The sequence below is a fragment of the Hydra viridissima genome, unplaced genomic scaffold (assembly GCF_058129835.1).
Source record: "Hydra viridissima isolate aposymbiotic clone 2 unplaced genomic scaffold, HvirCarnegie_v1 scaffold_6, whole genome shotgun sequence".
NCBI lineage: Eukaryota > Metazoa > Cnidaria > Hydrozoa > Anthoathecata > Hydridae > Hydra > Hydra viridissima.
In genome coordinates, this window is record NW_028324305.1 from 12,795,798 (window position 1) to 12,816,479 (window position 20,682).

At 29.3% G+C, this 20,682-nt stretch overlaps 2 protein-coding genes and 1 pseudogene across 3 annotated transcripts in view; 1 reads left to right on the forward strand and 2 right to left on the reverse strand.

Annotated features, from left to right (window-relative positions):
• LOC145189817 (histone acetyltransferase KAT2A-like) overlaps positions 1–9,876 on the forward strand; it is a 15,040-nt gene extending 5,164 nt beyond the window's left edge. The window contains exons 3-19 of one of the 2 annotated variants that reach the window (XM_090090347.1): positions 358–599; positions 1,017–1,208; positions 3,071–3,268; positions 3,658–3,872; positions 4,567–4,641; positions 4,959–5,032; positions 5,359–5,567; positions 6,010–6,136; positions 6,270–6,380; positions 6,536–6,616; positions 7,340–7,402; positions 7,541–7,655; positions 7,818–7,851; positions 8,371–8,437; positions 8,931–9,015; positions 9,118–9,330; positions 9,442–9,876. In XM_090090347.1, coding sequence (XP_089946473.1) covers positions 358–599; positions 1,017–1,208; positions 3,071–3,268; positions 3,658–3,872; positions 4,567–4,641; positions 4,959–5,032; positions 5,359–5,567; positions 6,010–6,136; positions 6,270–6,380; positions 6,536–6,616; positions 7,340–7,402; positions 7,541–7,655; positions 7,818–7,851; positions 8,371–8,437; positions 8,931–9,015; positions 9,118–9,330; positions 9,442–9,461 — 2,121 coding nt within the window. In that variant the 3' untranslated portion in view covers positions 9,462–9,876. The remainder of the gene's footprint in view (positions 1–357; positions 600–1,016; positions 1,209–3,070; positions 3,269–3,657; positions 3,873–4,566; positions 4,642–4,958; positions 5,033–5,358; positions 5,568–6,009; positions 6,137–6,269; positions 6,381–6,535; positions 6,617–7,339; positions 7,403–7,540; positions 7,656–7,817; positions 7,852–8,370; positions 8,438–8,930; positions 9,016–9,117; positions 9,331–9,441) is intronic. The other variant, XM_090090348.1, reaches the window with a different exon arrangement.
• Positions 9,877–14,856: 4,980 nt separating this feature from the next.
• Positions 14,857–17,045, reverse strand: LOC149887093 (uncharacterized; annotated as a pseudogene).
• Positions 17,046–18,213: 1,168 nt separating this feature from the next.
• LOC149887094 (large ribosomal subunit protein bL33m-like) lies at positions 18,214–20,375 on the reverse strand. Its single transcript, XM_090091936.1, has 5 exons — positions 20,316–20,375; positions 20,158–20,215; positions 20,026–20,044; positions 18,573–18,679; positions 18,214–18,393 (listed from the first exon to the last, which is right to left on the reverse strand). Coding segments are annotated over exons 2-5 (201 nt in total). The 5' UTR covers positions 20,159–20,215; positions 20,316–20,375; the 3' UTR covers positions 18,214–18,319.
• Between the last annotated feature and the right edge of the window lie 307 nt (positions 20,376–20,682).

A 20,682-nucleotide genomic window follows, 5' to 3' on the forward strand; every position in this document is an offset into this window, starting at 1 on the left:
AAAGTTAAGACTTCACCCTAAAGACTAAAACATTAGTTGGTTGCTTTGTTAGTTATAGCCTTGTATGGGCCCAGTTATTTAAATTGATATTTTTATTATTGTTATTTTTATTGCTACAAATATCGTTGTTTTTAATATTATTGCTTAGTAATGGTTTATTTTGGTTTATTTATAATGGTTTACATTTACAATGGTTTATATTTATAATGGTTTATTTAATGTTGAAAACTAAGTATTGGTTAAAAATTCCATTCTCAAGAGTTAATCTTAAAATTATGCCTATGAAAGCTATTTTTGTATTTATTATTATTTTTTTAAAATGACTTTGTAAAACTAGTTATTACACAAAATGTTTAGGCAGTGAAAAGCTTTGTCTCCTACAAGTTTACAAATGAAAACCAAAGTGAATGCCAGATTATGAATGAGCTTGCCCGAATTTTTGTGCGATGTTTAAACCATTGGAAGTTAGAAACACCTACAGCTCGAAAGCAAAGACTTGAAACATTTGCACTGCAAAATAAACTCAATATGTATGATAGCGAATGTTTTGAAAAAAACACCAATGCTGATATTTCATCATATAAACTTGATTATACAAGGTATGTTTTAAGATTAACTTTAGACCTCTAAGTTGCATTATCCAAACGTAAATAATTTTTTACTTCACTGGCTAAATTACTGAGTCCATGTTTAAAAGTTCCAGTGTGTGTGTGTGTGTGTGTGTGTGTGTGTGTGTGTGTGTGTGTGTGTGTGTGTGTGTGTGTGTGTGTGTGTGTGTGTGTGTGAGAGAGAGAGAGAGAGAGAGAGAGAGAGAGAGATAAAATAAATAAAAACAAAATAAATTAATTTATACATCTTTTTTTTACTAGGAATGTTTGTTAATGATTTTTCAGCATAAATTGTTATTGTTTCCCTCCTCATTTAGTTAATAAGATTTTAGTTTTTTCAGTTCATAAAACTTAAGCAACATTTTAATAGCTGTTATAATTTTTGTTAAATTTTCTTAATATTTACAGGTGGCTGTGCTTCAGCCATGTGCCACTTTTTTGTGATAGTCTGCAAAAGTTTGATGTAACTTCAATATTTGGAAAGAAATTTTTGAGGTCTGTGTTTAGCCTTATGAAGCAACAACTTCTTGACAAGTTTTCAGCAGAAAAAGAGAAGCTCCCTGCAGACACACGAGTTAAAGTGCTAGAGCATTTCCCACGGTAATATTTATAAAAATGTTTACAAAAGTAATGTTAAAGATTGTAGATTAATTAGTTTTAAAATCACATGTGCTGTTTTAGCTATTAGGTTTGTGGTTTAACCACTTCTCTATAAAAATTCAGTCTAAACTCTTCAGAATTTAGTTTATTTATTTAAATAATGTGTTATATTTTTGGTGTCATTTAAAAATCCTACAAGTGCTAATTCCAAAGTATAAAATATTGAACTAAAATATTGAAAATACTTTAACTCAATATGTTATAAAAATAGAACATGTCTGTTTTTTCCCCTGTGGTCTTCTATTAAAAAATGAAGACCACAGGAGAAAAAACAAACACGTCACATTCTGCAGCTTTTGAGAAATATATATAAGTGTCTTGTTGAGAAATAGATATGTTTTATTCTTCCATACGATGAAGTATTTTTAACTGCCCTTTATTGGTGAAAGGTGATTTTTCAATTTGTTTGCATAATCAGATCAATATTTGATAAAGGAAGAAGGAAAAAGGGAACTAATAAATAATATTAAAATTTGTGTCATGTTTTTTTCCTCTGTGGTCTTCAAATGCAAAGTATTTTGTATCTTTAAAATATATTCTCAAAAAAAATTTTTTATTTTTATTTAGAGCAACAAAGGTACAACTCTATTAACTTAATTGTAATAGTATTTCTTCAGTCGAACAGATTGTTATCCACAATTTTTTTTCAAATAGTAACGAATGATCATATAAATAGGAGAAAGATTGATTTTAAGATAAATAACTTTGTTGGTTTCAAAATATACTAATTGCTGATTGATTTTTATCACTACCATTTTAAATCACCAAAGTATACAGTTATACTAAAGAAAAAGGTTTTGGCAATAAATCTTTTGAATTGTATGTCATAGTTAAAGATGTATTAAATACATTTAAATAAAGCTATTTTTTATTCACTTTCACAGTTTTTTAGTTCAAAACTAACCGATGAGTAAACTTTTTTATTTTGTTATTTGCATATTTAATTTTTAACATAACAAGCATTTCATTTCAGCATTTAGATTTCTTATGCATGATATTTATCAGTTATTTACTTATTATGCATGCTATTTATCAGTTATTTACTTCTTATGCATGATATCAGTTATTCAAAATAACTGAACTTTGAAAGGCAATTGCAGCTTAAGGAAAACTAACTATTGCTTAACTTTGCTGATGGGGAATTTGCTATTGAATACTTTCATATTTTTATCTTAGGCAAAAGACTAAAATTGTTAAATTTCCTATTAAAATGTGAGAAAAAATTTTTATTTGTTTGAAAAAAAGTGGTTTATGAATAAATATCAATATTTACTTTGATAGAGAAATACAAAAAAAAGTTATATGTGTAGGAATAGTATTTATATCTATTAAAGATAAATAGATTTCTATTCTTCATTTATTCAGAAGAGAAAGAAAAATTAATCATTAGATTAAGTAAAATGCACATTATGCTTGAAATATCTTCAATATATGTCAATATATGCTTGATATATTTTTATATATATGATATATTTATATATATATGATATATTTATATATATATATGATATATGCTATTATTATTATACATATATATGTATATATGCTATTTGCTTTCTACATCTTCAGGTTTATTTATGTTTCAAGTTTAAATTTGTTAATAAAATTTTTTCCAATTCTCTTTAATGATATTAATGATGGTATTGTTAATGATATCATTAACTTTATTAAGAATGTGAGTAAAATAAAACCTGAAAATAGTTTTAAAAAGTTTTTTCAGTTTGTTTTTATTAATTTATTGAATAAATTATGAAATATTCCATGAAGTTTAAGTGGTATTATTATCTTTTTTTTTTTTTAAGGTTTCTTGGTCTTTTTGAGGAAGAAATAAAATCTGAGTTTTCACCAATCTGGAATGATGATTGTAACAGGCTTAATACAGAAATGAACCCAATAGAAACATTATTTACAACTACCCCATCATCACAGTTATTTAGTGATTTAACACAAACCTCTTCTGTAGATGGATCAGCTAATGAGGTCACTACCACCCAAGACAGGTTCATAGCTATATTCTTATAGTTACATTACAAAAGACTTTTAGTGTAGTTAGAATTGTTGTATCATATATACATTTATATATATTTACATTTTTATAATGTATTAACATTTTAGAATGATAAAACGTCTCGAAATTATATAAATCTTATAGTTAACCAGAAAGCTGACAAGCATTATAGCAAGCATTTCATCTATTTTTGTTGTAACATTTTTAGCTTTTAACTTTAAAGTTATGCTGGTAGAATAATAACATTTTTTCATGAGTTAAGCTCTTTTCTTTTCTTTTTTTCTTTTTTTTTACTCAGGGATTAAGAAGTGGAATCAGTTATAAGAAGTAAGAAAATGAATGAAATTGTTTTATAAAATTAATAATTTGCTATTCTTCCAGTTGTTTACCGATATCTTCAGAAGAGACATTGGTATCAAAAGCGGAATCTGTAACAGTTTCAACAGAATCTGTAATATCTTCAATAGAACCTAAAGTAATAAAAGAATCCTGCACACAAAAAGAACCTTTGACTCCAATAAAATCTCATGCATCAGTTGTACCTACAGTACCAACATCAATTGCATCTTCAAATTCATCTGAAGAATTATCATCAGGTTTGAGCTTTTAGGATTATCAGCTTTTTGATAATAAGTCAAAGTAGTTTTTGGTCCTTAGTTTCATTTAAGTATTAAATTATTTAATGTAGAGAATATTATAGTAGAAATATATATACAGAATATATATATATATATATATATATATATATATATATATATATATATATATATATATATATATATATATATATACACACAGAATATATATATAGAATATTAAAAAATATAGTTATATTATAAATATTGATTTTTGCTGTCACTGCTTTTTTCGTGTTAAAGATTTTATAATAATAAACAGGTTTACAATTATAAAACTTAATCAAATCTTAACCAGAATTTAAAATCAAAGTTAGTACTTTGACTAATAAAAAGTAAAAACCTGTTTAATGTTACACTGTATTAAGTAAAATTTTTTAAAAAAAAGATTAAGTATCTTCAACCTAAAACCTGGTTTAAGTTACATCGCATACAACATTATGTAGAACACTTAAAACAGACTTTCAATTTGAACAGCCTTGATATGGGTACAGAATGCAGGAGATGGACTTTTTATTTGTAAAGATGTATGAGTGTAGAGTTCTATGAACCTAATTTTTAAGTGCTCTAACAAAACCTTTTCATTATTCTCATTTCTTTGAATTATTAACTTTATGATTGCAGGATTATGATAAAACCCTGCTTTGTATTTTAGAGCAAAGTTTGAAGAGAAAATCAAACATTATTGAGAATGTTGTAACAAAGAAAATGAAGATGCTTAGCCCCATAGGTGACTGGAGATAGCATGCTTTTCTAGTTCTTAGGATATTTTCCAATCTTGACTATTTTAAACAAATCTGTTATTGCTGAAAATCTGTTTTTTTTTTTGTTTTTTTTTTGTTATTTTGTTTTAAATATTTTCATTTTTTGAATGTTTCATGTTTTAGATAAATTAAAACAAATGTAGGTTTATTTTTCATTTGAATTGTAAACTTTTTGAAGTTTTTTAAACTATTAAAAAAAGGTATCAGAAATGTTTAGTTTTATATTTTTACTTTTATTCCATTTATGTAGCATTAGTTCTATATTATTTAACATATTTTACAGGGGATGTGCCAATGGAAATCTTAGCCAGAGTAATAGAAACTATAACCGATCCTTCAAAAATGGTGGGACCTCAGGTAGATTTTATCTTTTTTTTATGTTTTTTAATGGTTTATTCTAAGTTTTTCAGAAAAAAATAAAAATGGCCAAATAAAGTTTTAGATCTACATATTTGTTTAAGAAAACTCTTAAACAAATATGGAGATCTGCCTAAAATCAGTCTCCAAAATGTCACCATATCTTTTACTATAACAATCTTTTTTAAAAACTTCAAGAATCTCCAAACTATATCATTAAAGGGATTCCAAAGTGCACAAAGAAATAGATATCTAAATGTATTGCTTTCTAATTGTATTGTTTTTTTATTGTAAAAAAATAAAAATTCTTTTTTCTCCTATTTTAGGGAGGATTGTATCCATCACAAACTGCTCGCGATGAAGCAGCACGCAGTGAAGAACGAAGGGGTTTAATAGAGTTCCATGTTATTGGAAACTCATTAACCAAGAAACCATCTCGGCAAACAACAATTTGGTTGATTGGCTTACAAAATGTTTTCTCATATCAATTGCCAAGAATGCCTAAGGAATACATAACACGTCTTGTGTTTGATACGTATGCAGTTGATTGCCTGCTAATTACTTATGATCAACTTTTAATTAAAAAAATGATAATCACTTTTTAGAACTAAACAGATTTAAGATAAAATGAGGTGATCAAGTTTGATTAAAAATTTGATCGACCAAAATCATAATTTATATGACCAATCAGTTTAGCGTCAAATAAAGCTAGCATACAATGTTGTAAAAATGAACTTGGGAACTATTGATCAAAAATGTTTCAATGTAATATGAAAACATAATTTTGTTGTAAAATTAAATTAAAAACTCTATTATTTGTCTTGGTTTATTTGAAATTAAAAAGGCAATCTAAAAGTTTTAATCATACTTGATTTTAAACAAACATTTCTTGGTTATAGCAATAAACCTCTCAAATTTTTCTTGATTTTGTGTTTTTATGTTTGTTTAATCAAAAGTTGAATTGTTTTATTTTCCAGTAAACATCGAACTTTGGTCTTGGTTAAAGATGGTCGGCCGATTGGTGGTGTATGTTTCAGAATGTTTCCCACGCAAAACTTCACTGAGATTGTTTTTTGTGCTGTATCTTCAAATGAACAAGTTAAGGTGAAAATCTTCTTATATAGCTTTAAAAAAATATTTGTGTAACTTATTTTATACATTCATATTGTCTCTTATTTTGTGTAGTAACAACAGACATGAGTATAATGATACCATTATTGTTATAACATATGTGTAGGGATATGGCACTCACATGATGAATCATCTAAAAGATTATCACACGCAAAATGGTATTCTTAACTTTCTTACTTACGCTGATGAATTTGCTATTGGTTACTTTAAGAAGCAGGTAATTATGGTGAAATAAAACTTTTTTAAATGGTTGAAATAAATTTTAATAAAAAAGTAAGCTTTGACATATTATATGTTTAAAGATTTTCTAACTTTCTTTTTAAAATATGGAAATCCAACCAAAATTACTCTTTTACACTTGAATGTATTCAGGGGTTCTCTAAAGATATTAAATTGCCCAAATCTGAATATGCTGGCTACATCAAAGAGTATGAAGGGGCAACACTCATGCATGTAAGTTTTTGTTTTGTTTTATATCTGTAATATAATAAAAGATGCTTGTCACAGTTTTTATGTTTAAAATTGCTAAGGTTCTTTCAGCTTTTTTCTTTAAGAAAAGCAAAAACATTTGTATTTAATTTGATATAGTATTTTATACTAAAAATTTTTCTTGTTCCATAAACTAAAATATTCAGGTGAGAAAAATCTAAGGAGAAAGAGAAAAAGAAACATCAAAACATTTACAGTAACTTTACCTTTTCCCTTAAAAATAAATTTGATTATTTATAAATGTTGTATAACACTTAACCTTCTGTTAAATCTATGTACTTATTGACTATAAATTTTTTTCTTGCCAAAAAATTGTTGTAATCCTCTGATTATTTGATTACATTCAGTTGATGAATGAGCACTTCAAGAAGATCTCTTTATTGTAAATATTTATTGTAAAAATTTACAGATTGGAATTTTACGTTAAATTCCAATGAATTTGAATGATTCACAACTTTATTCATCTTTTAATTCGAAATTAATTGTTTTATGGGTTGATATCACAGAAGAATCTGACTTTATATTTATAATTTTACTAAATATACAAGTTTACAGAGTTTTTTATGATTGCAACTTAAAAAGATGATAATGCTGTTTTTTTTAATCAACATCTTTTTAAGTGTTAAATCAGAATATACAGCACTACTTTCATTTTTCTTATTTCCGATAAAATGATCTTTTTTACAGTGCTTGTTGAATCCAAAGATTCCTTATAGAGAATTCTCTTTGGTTATTAAAAAACAAAAAGAGGTCAGTAACAAAAACTTTTAAGTTTATTTACATTACTTGTTTCATTTTATTACTTGTGGTGGCAAAATTTTACATGGCTTTTATTTATCATCATTTATTTGAAATGTAACAAACTTTAGTTTTTGAAATTATTTTTAGATTGTTCGTCAGTTGATAAAAGAAAAACAAGAGGAAATAAAAAAGGTTTATCCAGGATTAACATGTTTTAAAAACGGAGTATCTGAAATACCTATATCAAGTATTCCTGGAATAGGTACTTTTTAAAAAGAAGTTTCAAAGTTCCATTATCAACTGGAAACTCTGTTTTTTTCTATTTAATTTTTTCTTCCTGCATTATAAAAGCAAAATATTTTGGAATTTCTTAAAATATTTTATTAAATGTTTTTAAACAATATTTTTAAAATTTTTGGTATAGAAGAGACTGGATGGAGGCAAATTCAAAAGAATGGGTGAGAATTGATTATTCTGCTTTTTAATACACATTTTAAAATTTGGTTTAAGTTAATCTAACCGTTCTGTAATTCTGTAATTATTTGTCGCTAGAGGGAGATGAGAAAGAAAGTTATGTTACCTTTGAGAGTTTGAGACATGTAGAAAAATCTCCTAGAAAACCAAAGTCAAGACCTTTTGTTTTGCATTTGTTGTTGTTTTAAGTTGCACTTTGTTCAATTTAAGACATAAAAAGAAAGTTATCAAAAAAAAAACAAACTAGAATAGTTAAAGATTTCTTTTAAAGAAAGTTCGCAATATTTAAATTAGAATGTTGATTTTAAATTTTAGACTTAACTATTAATGTTGAAAAAAGATTTACACATTTACAAATGAAATTATTTTAACAAACAAATAATCTCATCTGTTAATTTATTAGTATGTGAATAAAATTCGTGTTTTATTCAAACAGCCTTTGTTTTGTCCGTTTATTGTAAAAAAGTTGTTTTTGTTTTTAATTTTTTAATTTTGTTTTTTAGCAAGGATATCCTATTGAATGCTGCTGCTCACCATGGTGCTTTACTTAATGTATTAAATGCAGTCAAGGTCAAATTCTTGTGGTTTATTATTGTTTAATTTGTTTGATCTTCATTATTTTTATTTGTGTGGTTGTGAGAGTGCGTGAATAGTATGTGTGTGTGTGTGTGTGTGTGTGTGTGTGTGTGTGTGTGTGTGTGTGTGTGCGCATGTGTGTGTGAGAGAGAGAGAAAAGATCTTCAGAGAATCTAAAGATATTTTGTCTCTCACACATACACGAATTCTATTCTAAAGATCTTAGATTTGTTTCATCTTGAATACACAAGCTAAATATCTAAAGATCTTAGGATAACACACAAATTAAAAATCTAAAGATCTTAAGATGTTCATAAATTCGTAATAAAATGACTAAATAAAAATTCTTATAAAAGTTTTCAGATCTCTCATGCTGTTTTATTACAAGCATTCTTAACATTTAGATTAAGTTATTTTATGTTTTTCTTTTGTGTAAAAGATGCAGAATACTATGCACATAAGTTTTAGTGAATATATATGTTCATAGAATCATGCAAGTGCTTGGCCTTTCCTCAAGCCAGTTCCGCGAAGTGAAGTTCCGGACTACTATGACATAATTAAATATCCAATGGGTGAGAACGAAAGTTTGTTATGTCATTTTAATCTTTTTTAACTTTTTCTTTTTAAATATTTCTAACATTCTATTTATTTAAACATTTACACCCTATTTTTAGATTTACAAACCATGGAGGAGCGGTTAGAAAAAAAGTATTACTCTTTTAAAAAACTCTTCATCGCAGATATGTCACGAATATTTGCTAACTGTAGAACATACAACGGTCCGGATACGGAATATTATCGGTGTGCAGGTGTTGTGGAGCGATACTTTTTTACCAAAATGAAGGAGTTCTACGATGATAGTAGCACAAAGGATACAAAAATAAAAGGTGAGCTTGCTTATAGGTTGTGATTCGTTTTGTGTTAAATAACTTGAACGCACTACAAAATTTTTGTCTTTTAATCTTTATAAGCTATAGTCATTGTATACGACATTTTAGTAGAAGAAAAAGAATCGTAAAATATTTATGGATTAGCGATAACGATGCATTTGTAAATGTCGCTTTCGTTCTGATTGCAAGAATCGCATTTTGAACCTGATCACTTAGCTGTTCAGTATGTACAAAGATTAAGTATGCACAAAGATCTTGCAATACTTCGCTTCAAGGGCGACTCGCTCCGTAGACTAGAGTTTCCGGGTTCCAGCAAGCAGCTACCCGAAAGAAAAATGTTGTTAAACTAAATGACATTTAAATAAAATAATTTTCTATTTTTTTACTATCTCTTGCTCTGAATTGTTTTCTTGTAACTCAGTTCTAACGCTGTGCCGCCATTTTTTTATCATAAGAAAATTATTTGAATGTAGTAATTCCAATTCTTACTTCTCCATTTTCCTCTTTGATTTTCTTGAAAAATAGTGAAAATAATTAAACAAACATATGTTCATCTTTTAGAGCTAGAATTATTTGCGGATATAATTTTTCAGAAAAGTTTTTTTTATTATTAATTGATCAACTGTTGTGCAATTGATGTGTTTGAATGTCTCAATTGCACAACAGACGACTGTTTTTTTAGTAATGAACTCACAGGTTTGTATTTATATAAAGCGAGCCGTTAAAATTTTCATAAAATTTCTTAGATTCTCAGTGATATGTGTGGGAATATTTCGTCAAAAAAAAAGCAAGGTCAGGTTCAAATCATGGTCACTAAACGAATCTCGTAAATTTATACACAAATACATGTTGAATCATTTTCTTCAATCAGTCTGATTACCATAAGCTCAGAGGGAACTTATGATTTTCATTATGATTTTTATTTGATTTTATTTCGTTATGATTTTTGTGAGAAAGGGATCGGTGGTGGTAGAAAACAATCAAGTAAAATGGCGATGGAGCAAGACTCTCGGTGGTTAATAGCATCTTCAGTTTGCGCACTTGACGATATGAAGAGAATACTGACAAATATTTGCATGTGATGCCCACCAGTTGTCGTTGGTTTCTAACAAATCAGAGATGGTTTCTGAGTTTTCTGGGTAATTGATAAATAAATTGAGTCTTTTAATAATGAATCTCTCCCCCACCTCGTTATAGTTTTACATTAACTTGTAAATCTAAAAATTGTTTCATCACAAAATTTGATACGTCTCTCCTCCAACCCCAACCCTCTCTCTCTCCCTCTCTCTCTCTCTCTCTCTCTCTCTCTCTCTCTCTCTCTCTCACACACACACACACACACACACTCTCTCTCTCTCATCACAAAAACACGAATTCCTCCCTCCCCCTCTGCGCTTGATGTAAAATACGGACGACTTCTATAAGGAAAAAGAAAATAACTATATCGAACATAACTATAGCCTAATATCACTGCACAACAAATTCTTTTAAAAGTTTTACTTCCTGGAAAGTTTTAGGTGATTGTGACAGGTACCTATAGAGCATGAAAAAATATAGTTTTTGTTTTACTACATCACGTAGGAACCCTAAGAAATAGACATGTCTACCTATTTAATCACATTTATGTTCTGAATGAGGCATTAAGTTCAACAGAATTAGAAATGTTTTGTTTCTGATTTTTTTTTGTATTTTGTTTCTGATTTTTTTTTGTGTCCAACAGTAGTAAGCAAGCATTGACGGATTCCATTCCAGTTGGTATCGTTTCTCCGTTGTAGCAAAATCCTGGTGAAACCGCTCACCGTGTTTGTTACTAACAGCACCATGATTCAAGGGGAAGAAGTCCAAATGTGAGTGAAGGAAATGAATCTTGAGTGACATATTGCAATTCATTTTCTGGTATGCGCGGAGAAGTTTCTTTGGAAGCAAAAAAATCTTTGCCTGCCTGCTCGACAAGCGGTTCGTGTGCAACACTTTTCTGTTCTGGAACTAACTTTTTGCGGAGTGGCCAACTCTGTCGACAATAATGTGAATCTTTGGCACGGCTGTCCCATTCACAGATGAAACAACATTACTTGGTATAGCCGAGCTGCAGTCCCAGTACAAGAGCAACGACCTTAAGATCTTCACAGATATTTCAGTTATACCTGGATGTGGTTAAGCAACAGTTCCATATTCTCATACGTTTCCTTCATATGTGCTGCGTAGTCAACAGGTACTGACGGATAAACGATGCGATTGTGTAGCAGAACGGCTTTCAGGCCGCCATCGACGCATTAACGAACGGCATTGACGAACTAACGAAAAGACGCCACTCTTCCGGATTGTGATCACAACCCAAGGCCGAGAACAATCCTTCAATATTATAACAGAAACAGACTGTCAACTTGTGCAAAAAGTTTGTTGATATCATACTGGCTTCTAAACATAGAAATTTTCTGCCTGGTGACAGCATCCCTGCAGCCTGGAACCCAGCAACTCGGTTTTTGCTTTTGACAGATCCAAATCTCTGACCAAAACGTTCAATTCTGACTGTGTTATCAGATATGGATCACCTGATGAGCAAGATTCAAAATCTGGGTTAATGTCACTGTCAGTACCCTGCAAGAAAGTATCTTCATCTGGTTCGTCAAAGGTTCAGTCCTCGGGTGGTTTCGGAATTGGGAGACTGTCGTCATGTGGTACAGGTCTCATTGCTAAAGGAATATTTATTATTGAGCTTATAGAGTGGTCAAGGCAAAAAATGGCGACATATCGGAAAAAGTGCTAAAAAAATACAAAAAAGTAAGGCTGGTGAATAAAAGACCAAGGAATTTTTATATTTCGCTACACTTTTTTTAGCCATTTTAAAATTATCCTTACAGATCAATTTTATCATTGACAGACTTTGTTTACACGAAAAAAGTTCCCAAATTTACAAATATTTATCTTGAAAAAATGATAAAATCTGTTCGTGCCGACAACTAATGGTGTAATTTGTTTGGTAGTTTGTCAAAACGTAAAGTAGTTACTTTATCCTGAACAGTCTTATTAAATAAATGCCATTAAAGTTTAAGCTAATACCACGTGATAAGAGTTTCTGTTTTAAATTTGTCGGTAGCCATTTTAATAGATTTTTTTGTTGACGGCGGAAAATATAGAGTGGCTACCTGATGAAAATTTAGCATGGCTTGATGATTTCTGCGGCCTCTTTAATGTAAAACAATAAGTTGCACGTCCATCTCTCATATGTCCATGTTCCAACCTGGGCCCTATCCTAAAGCTTGTTACGCAAAATGCAAAAAAATGCGTAATTTCAAATTTTGCGTAATTACACAACTTTCAAAACTGCAATTCTCTAAAAAACACGTACATACGGGATTTTTCATATTTGCCGTAAAAGTGCAATTTTTATGTAAAAAGAGAAATTTTAGCTTTTTTGGCACTCAAGGAAAACAAGGAATATAACTTGGAGAATAGTATTTTTTTAATCTATGTTTTGTAAACAAATTGATGTTATGTAAGTAAGGAGATAACGCTATAGGATCAAAGGTACATATGGATCAAGCGTAGAAGTTCTGAAAATGAAATGTGAGCAGCTGTTGATGCAGTTCTTGATGGCTAAACGGTGTATCTAAGGATTTTTTTTTCTTAAGGAAATTTAATGACACTGAAAAGATATGTAAGAAAATGTCAATCAAACCAAATACAGCCTGCAAACCTAATTTTGTTACAATCTCTCAATCCCTCGTTTTTTATTTTTTCCTCAATAACTCAAGCCCTTTATTTTTTACTTTTCCAAGAGTTGATTTCAAAGGAAGCATGATAAATGGTTGTCCACCTGGATGTGTTGGAATTGCAAATTCTTCCGGCTTGATGAATGTTGCAACATTTTTAGAATGAATGAAGCATTTCATTTAAGATGCGAAATGTTCACCTGCTAAACAATTGCTTTTACTCCTTGACTGTGTTTAGATTTAGCAAAAAGATAAAAAAAGGCATAACATTACTATCATTTCCACTACATTGTAGTCATAAGTGATAAAAGAAAAAATGTTATTTTGAACTGCAATAAGAGTGACAGTGATAAATTAGAATCACAACATTCAAACGAATCGTCTTGTAGATCGTTGATCGTAGATCGACTCAAAGGACGTTGTAAAAAATTTTGTACTTGACTGAGGTAACGTTTTTGTCTCAGTGAACAAATAACTTTTTTGTCTCATTGATTTTTCTTTTTTGTTGGATTAATTTTTTTCTTTCATTGATTTTTCTTTTTTTTCTGCTAATAAGAGAAATAAACTTGCAGTAAAATTTATAAAAAACTAATTGGTTTTTAACATAGACATTGCTTGAATGACTTAAAAACACTTTTTACACATTCACAGTATGAATTTGGATTCGGATCAATTATACAAAAATAGGATCAAGGGAGCATATTGGTATGTACCCTTGATCCCAATTGAGTGTTATTAACTTTTATAATTTTTAATTTATTTTAAATAATTTGATCAGTAAATGATCATTAAATTATTGGCCGGATAGATTTTTAGGATCATGGTTGCACACTTAACTATATAGTGTTCAATTTTTATATAACTCGTTTGCAAAGATGATAAACAATTTTCGGTCGAAGACTAATTTGCTCATTAGCTTTTTAAGTAAATGGTAAATATAACAGCTTTCAACCTCTTGTTTCTTAGACTAACAGACGCCTATTGTTAGGTCTTTCATGTCTTGTATTACAATCAATCGTGAGTTTGCTCTAGTGTAAACTTACCAGTTTGATAAAAGTTTCTACTTCAAGTTGATGGATTTTTTAGATATTTTAAAGTTAAACAATGCTTCTTATCCAATGCTTCCTTGACTTACTTGAAAACTATGTTAAATTATATAATTAAATTACTTAACTTTCACAGAAACTTTTAATTATGTAACTACGATTTTCAAGGACAAATCTTTTTCTGTACAGAAATAGACATGTCGTTTGAAAAAAAAAAAATCACGAATCTTTGCAATACTTCGCACAATCATTCTTTGGTTAAAGTTTTCAATAATTACGCAAAATTTAGAATTTGCAGCAGATTTTTTTGCCTAATTTACTCAAAAATTCTGTGTAATTTTATTTATAGGATTGCAGTTTACGGAAATTTTTTTAGCATAAGAAAAATCCATAGAATTTTGCGTAAATTACGTATTTTTCAGCTTTATAGGATTGGGCCTTGGTCTGATTTTACATGGACGGACATGCCCAAGCTGACAAATTGTTGGTGACAATGGCGTACTTTATAACAGGCCTATTCACTGTGCGGATGACGTCATTAACTGGAGGCGAATTTTTTTGAACAGAAAAAAATAAACACCTTACTCTTTTCTTTTTTTTTTTTTAACCAACAATGCACAATAAAATACAATATATATTTTTTATCAGCAATATGCAGTAAAATACAATATATGCAGTAAAGATATAAATAAATATATAAAATTATCAATTTAAAAATTTCAGGCATCAGAAAAAAAGATTTTTTTCTTTGTTGGCCTGTGTTATTAAATAATGAGTTTCAAAATTTTTTGTTTTGGTTCTTTTTCAGATCTTGGAGAAAACAAATTACAATAGTTTTTAAAGAAAATATTTGAAAGTATAACCTAATGATTTCTGTTCATATTTAGTTGGTATGATTCAGAAATAAGCATCATTAGATTGCACAAAGAAGAAATACATGTATTATCAGCTATTTCACGAAACATTATATAGCAATATACTACCCATTGACATACCAAATCACCAGGCACTGTTAATCCCCCACGATTGATTTCCTCAGTAAAATCTCTGAATTTCTAATAATAAAAATATGAGTCATCTGAATCTTTATCATTTCTGACAATATATCCGGCTATGTAAATCAGAGTCATTTTGACATCTATAGATGATATTTTTTCTAATTCTGGTAGGTCATCAAATATCAAACATTTTTCTTCATTTAAATAAAAACCACATCTTTCACAAGAATGCCCTGATGTAGTAAAATCAAGACCAACACTATTATTGTCTAGGTGCAAAAGTAGTTTTGTTTTTATAATACCAACTTTCTCAAGTACTTGTTGAACAGTAATAAAGTATGTACCACCTGATCCTTGTCTGAGTTTTCCAAACTGTTTCTCTAAAGGATCAGTTGTAAATGTTCCAAGCAAAACATATTTATGACTTGTAGACAAGAGGAACTTTGACAACTCCACAAGACCATTACAAGTATGATAAAGACTATTAGAAGTATCTTTTGAGAAACATTTAAAACGGACTTTTTGAGAAGAGCACATTTGTTTAGCTATGTTTCCAAATTCTAACAGTTTTTGAAGATTAAAGTCACCAGAAGAGAAAATAGCAGTCCGATATGGATCACGCATACGTACATCTGCATAAAGGCTATGAACATTAACAATTCTTAAAATTCAATTATTATTGAAAGAAAATAAATAGTATCATCACCATCTTTTAATTATGGATGACATTTTAAGGCACACATTGTTTCTTCACAAAATTCAGACAAGTTGAAACTTTTTGCCTTTCAATTGGTTTGGGAAACACAGCAATGTCAGTAAGTTTAGACATTTTAATCATTTGACTTGATTCTAATTTATGTAATGCTACAATGTGAGACCATTTAGCAACTTTTTTTTCCTTTTTAACAAAAAACTCAAGTTCTTGAGTTTTTTCAGTTATCCAATTATTGCAAATATTTTTTAAAAGGTGTACATAATCATATAAAAGATATATATTATTTTTTGTTCGCCAAGGTACACCATCTGTCTTAAATTTCTTGAAAAATGCCTGATTTGTCCTGTTACCATCACAAATTATAGATACAACATTACCACCTGCTGCTTTTATGGCAGATAAAAGAAAGCTAGTTTGTCAAAAAGAAAATTTAAATCGACTTTACACACAGGAAGTATTTTGCATAAAAATTTGGGTCCAACAAACAAAGTTACAACCATAAAACTTAAAACAGTATTAGCAAGAACACTTGGATTGTTAACTGATTTTCCAAAAACTGTTCCCCCATGGTACTGCAACATAGTCTCAACATAAACTTCATCTAATAAAAGAATACAATTTTTATGTCTAATATCTGTTATATTTGAAAAAATCTTTTGTAGATAAATATCCTCATGAATAGACTTCACTTTAGATGTTAGTCTTGTTAATGTTGTAATGCTAGGAAGTTCAAAGTCTTCTCTGAGACGATTATATGTAGAACGTGACATTGCAAAGTACTCAAATACTCTTACCATTGTTTCAACAGAATACTTTTTATCGGTAAAATATTTATCACCCATTGAAAAAAGTTGCTGTTGAATAATATTTTTTTTACTACGTATCTCACAAGTATTTAAAAATCGAACAGCTTCTATAATATGGGACCATCTATTCAATATGGTAATTCTGTTTTTTGAGAGAGTTTTTATTATACAACTAACTCCACAATGAAATGGTTCATAATGAAAATTATCTACTTTCAAAACAAACAAAGGCAGATCTGTGTTTTGGAAGAACTCCAATGATTGAATCAATACTCGATTCTCTGTTTTAGTATTAAATAGTATATTAACTCCATTAAAGCTGTAGTTTTCAATGTTTGCTTTCAGATCATTAAACGATTTTATAACATCTTTAAAATTGAACTCAGACAACTCATCAGGTTGAAAATTTCTAGTTTCTGAATGAGTTCTTGAAGTAGTTCTGGGACAAGAAGATGGCTAAGGAATTAAACTTGGTTTTACACACTAAACACAGACGGAGGATCACGAGGTCTTTCTTTGCCATAATCTTTTGTTGAAACGTATCCAACAGGCCAGTGCCTTTCACAAAAAACGGTGTCTTTCCTATCTGGTATATTGTCTCTTGGTATAACAGCCAACCATTTTTTTCTTTCTTCTGGTGTTCGAGGAAGGCGAAAAGTTTTTTCTTTGGAGCTTCTATCATAATTTCCGTTGCAATTTGTGACAGCATTTACGACCCATGTTTATTATAAATATTAATGATTACTTAAAAACTTTGACTAAATAATTTAGCAAGACCCTTCAACGCTTCACAAGTATCAAAGTTAAAAAATACAAAATGTTCGCCTCCAGTTTTTGACGTCATCCGCACGGTGAATAGGCCTGTTATAAAGTACGCCATGTTGGTGACCCAGCAAGTACACAACGTTGAAACAACGTTGATTGACGTTGATCAATGTTATTTCAACGTTGTGTGCTTGCTGGGGAGTCACTAACTGGAGTGAGATATTTGGATAAAAATTTGAGCAAAATTTATGATAAAACTGAAGATTTCTCTTAACGATACGAGATGCGTAAATTTTGATGTGATATTCGTATTTAGCATCCAAAAATCTATAAGAGACACCTGACAGTGTTCAAGAAGCAAAACCTTTGTTGTGCGTCGTACTTATTTCTCAAAGATTTGTACGACTTTTGATTGCATTATCATCTACAAATACTGGTAGTGTGCTATCAGATTTTTTAAAAAGATAGAGTGGATATAGGTATTATGGGCATAAAAACATAAGAGTCGAATTACTAGTGAAATAAAGTCACATAATTAAGTTTATTTTACCATAATGACGATCAAGTACTTCTATCACTTGATGCATGTTTTAATTTGAATATAATGTACCGAATCAATTTATAAAATGGAGAGAAAGTAATATCCACGATTATGGAGGCGTAGTAAAAATGTTGTAGAAACTGTAAGATCGACTTTTTAAATTATTCTGGTAGATTGTGTTAGTTGTTGATTTTAGTAGAACATTTGTAGAACAACATTTAAAAAATCCAATTATAAGGAACTCCATTTAAAAAAGAGCATCCGAGGTTGAAAAGAACATCAAAAGATCAAAAGTAGCATCGAGGCTGTTAAATAACTTTTCACTTCGGTTCTTATTTAAGAAGAATTCAGACAAATAAAAAACAAATCTTCAAATTTCAGTTGTCTCAAGTTTCAACGAATTTATCTTCCGCCTGCTTTTGATTTCTTTTCTCCTTTAACTACCTTTTGTTCGGTGAACAACACGTGCTTATTTACTAAAAGAACCCAATTAAACATATGAGGAATTCCTAAGGAATTTAAAAAATACTCCAACAAAAATTAACCGACATAAAAATTATAGAAAAGTAAGATTACATAGAAATGATAAAAAGTACGATCAAAAAACAAACCATCGTTTAAGTTCATCGCCGTCATTAAAAATTGATTTACTAACCTACGGGATCATGCTTAATAAACGTAAGTTTCTCTTTTAGACGATTTCTTGTAGTTGTGTAAAAGTAACCTGTTCCCGCCATACTAACTAATCGAACCACAATTCTCCTATAAAATCAAAAAACTCTGCTTGAACAACCTATAAATGAGGTACTCAGAGTATTTAGTATGCATGCATGTATGCACGTATGTATGTATGTATGTATGTATGTATGTATGTATGTATGTATGTATGTATGTATGTATGTATGTATGTATGTATGTATGTATGTATGTATGTATGTTTGTATGTTTGTATGTATCTATGTATGTATGAAATGTTTCATTTGAGATGATAGTAGATTTTGTTACAACTAACAGTAAAAGCATTTTAAAAAAATGGGATTTTCTTAAAATCAATAACTTCATTCTGATAAAGAGAATAAAATTTCAATCTCAAGAAAACTTTTCCAGATAAAATATATATATATTTAAGTTAGTGATGTGTAAGAAATAACAATTAGATATGTTGAACCCAGAGAGGAGAAAATAGCAACATAAGATCAAAGATACTCATATGCATCAAAAAACATCAATTATTAAACATGTAGAAAGTAAGAAGAATGATGTCAGTTCTAAGTATTTTTGAGTTTCACGCATTTTTTAACTTAACTTTAAAATTGATTCAGACTCTGAATATGTATCAAAGGTTACTGAAAAACCTAGTACTAATTCGGTTACTCTTCCATATTATTCTGATATTCTGAAGTAGACTGCACCTGGGGAGAGATTTTTAGTAAGCATAATTTTATTATCTCAAGTGTTATTGTTAATTCCAGACATTTTTCAGAGTTTACATTCTCAACTCAAAAAGCTTGGTACTATGCACCATACAAGATTCAATGCAAAAGGAATTTATTTCCCTAAAATATTTATCCTATTGAATAAGACTCCAAACTTAAATGCTGCTGAGGAGGAAATTCATTCTAAAGGATTTTTTACAGTAGTGTACACTGGGTGGCTCCCAAAGGCTGAAATCCCTGTCACTACTCCATCTCAGGTGGTATTTTAAATGAGTTTGTATACCGATTTATACAAATATCAAATTTACATTCCACAAAATAAGATGAGAGGTTTGATAATGATGTCATTTAAAAAGTCTTGACATCTCTAATAACACTCCTCCAAATCTGATTTCTAATTACTAATCAGAGTTGATTTTTTTTTTACGTACATGGAGGTGCAGTCAATAAAAACCTCCAATGAAAACACCTGTTAAAACTCAGGAACTGTCAGACGCTTAAAAAATTTTACAATCAGGAAAAAAAAATTAAAATCATGTGGGATTTTATGAAAGGTGTCAATTGTAATTTTGAAATGACCTTATTTTAAAAGTACATATTCCTTAACATATTGTAACTGGTTACATATAAACTTCAACTTTAAATATAAGGAAAACATTAAAAACAACTTACTTTGCCTTTGCACCTGCCACTAAATTAAAAAAATGAATTTTATTCTAAAATGTTTAAAACTATATTACTCTATAAATGTTTAAAACTATGTAAGAATAAGTAGTAAGATTAAAAAGAAAAAGAAAATATTACTTGGACCAGGTATATTTCCAGCAAAGGATATTTCTTTTTTAAGTGTATTGGTTTAAAACTAAATACAAAAAAAATCATCATCATTGTCACATCATCAACATTATTGTCATCATCATTGCCATCATCATCATCAATTAAAAAGAAAAAGAAAGTATTACATGGACCAGGTATATTTCCAGCAAAGGATATTTCTTTTATAAAAGTATGTTGGTTTAAAACTAAATACAAAAAAAGAGAAAAAATCATCGTCATCATCATCATCATCATCATCATCATCATCATCATCATCATCATCATCATCATCATCATCATCATCATCATCATCATCATCATCATCATCATCATCATCATCATCATCATCATCATCATCATCATCATCATCATCATCATCATCATCATCATCATCATCATCATCATCATCATCATCATCATCATCATCATCATCATCATCATCATCATCATCATCATCATCATCATCATCATCATCATCATCATCATCATCATCATCATCATCATCATCATCAT

What these genes read in the sequence shown, in the direction of transcription:
- LOC149887094 (XM_090091936.1), bottom strand. An exon ending in TATTAAGCATGATCCCGTAG is followed by an intron (nt 18,394 to 18,572) that starts GTTAGTAAATCA and finishes GGGTTCTTTTAG; the next exon opens with TAAATAAGCACGTGTTGTTC.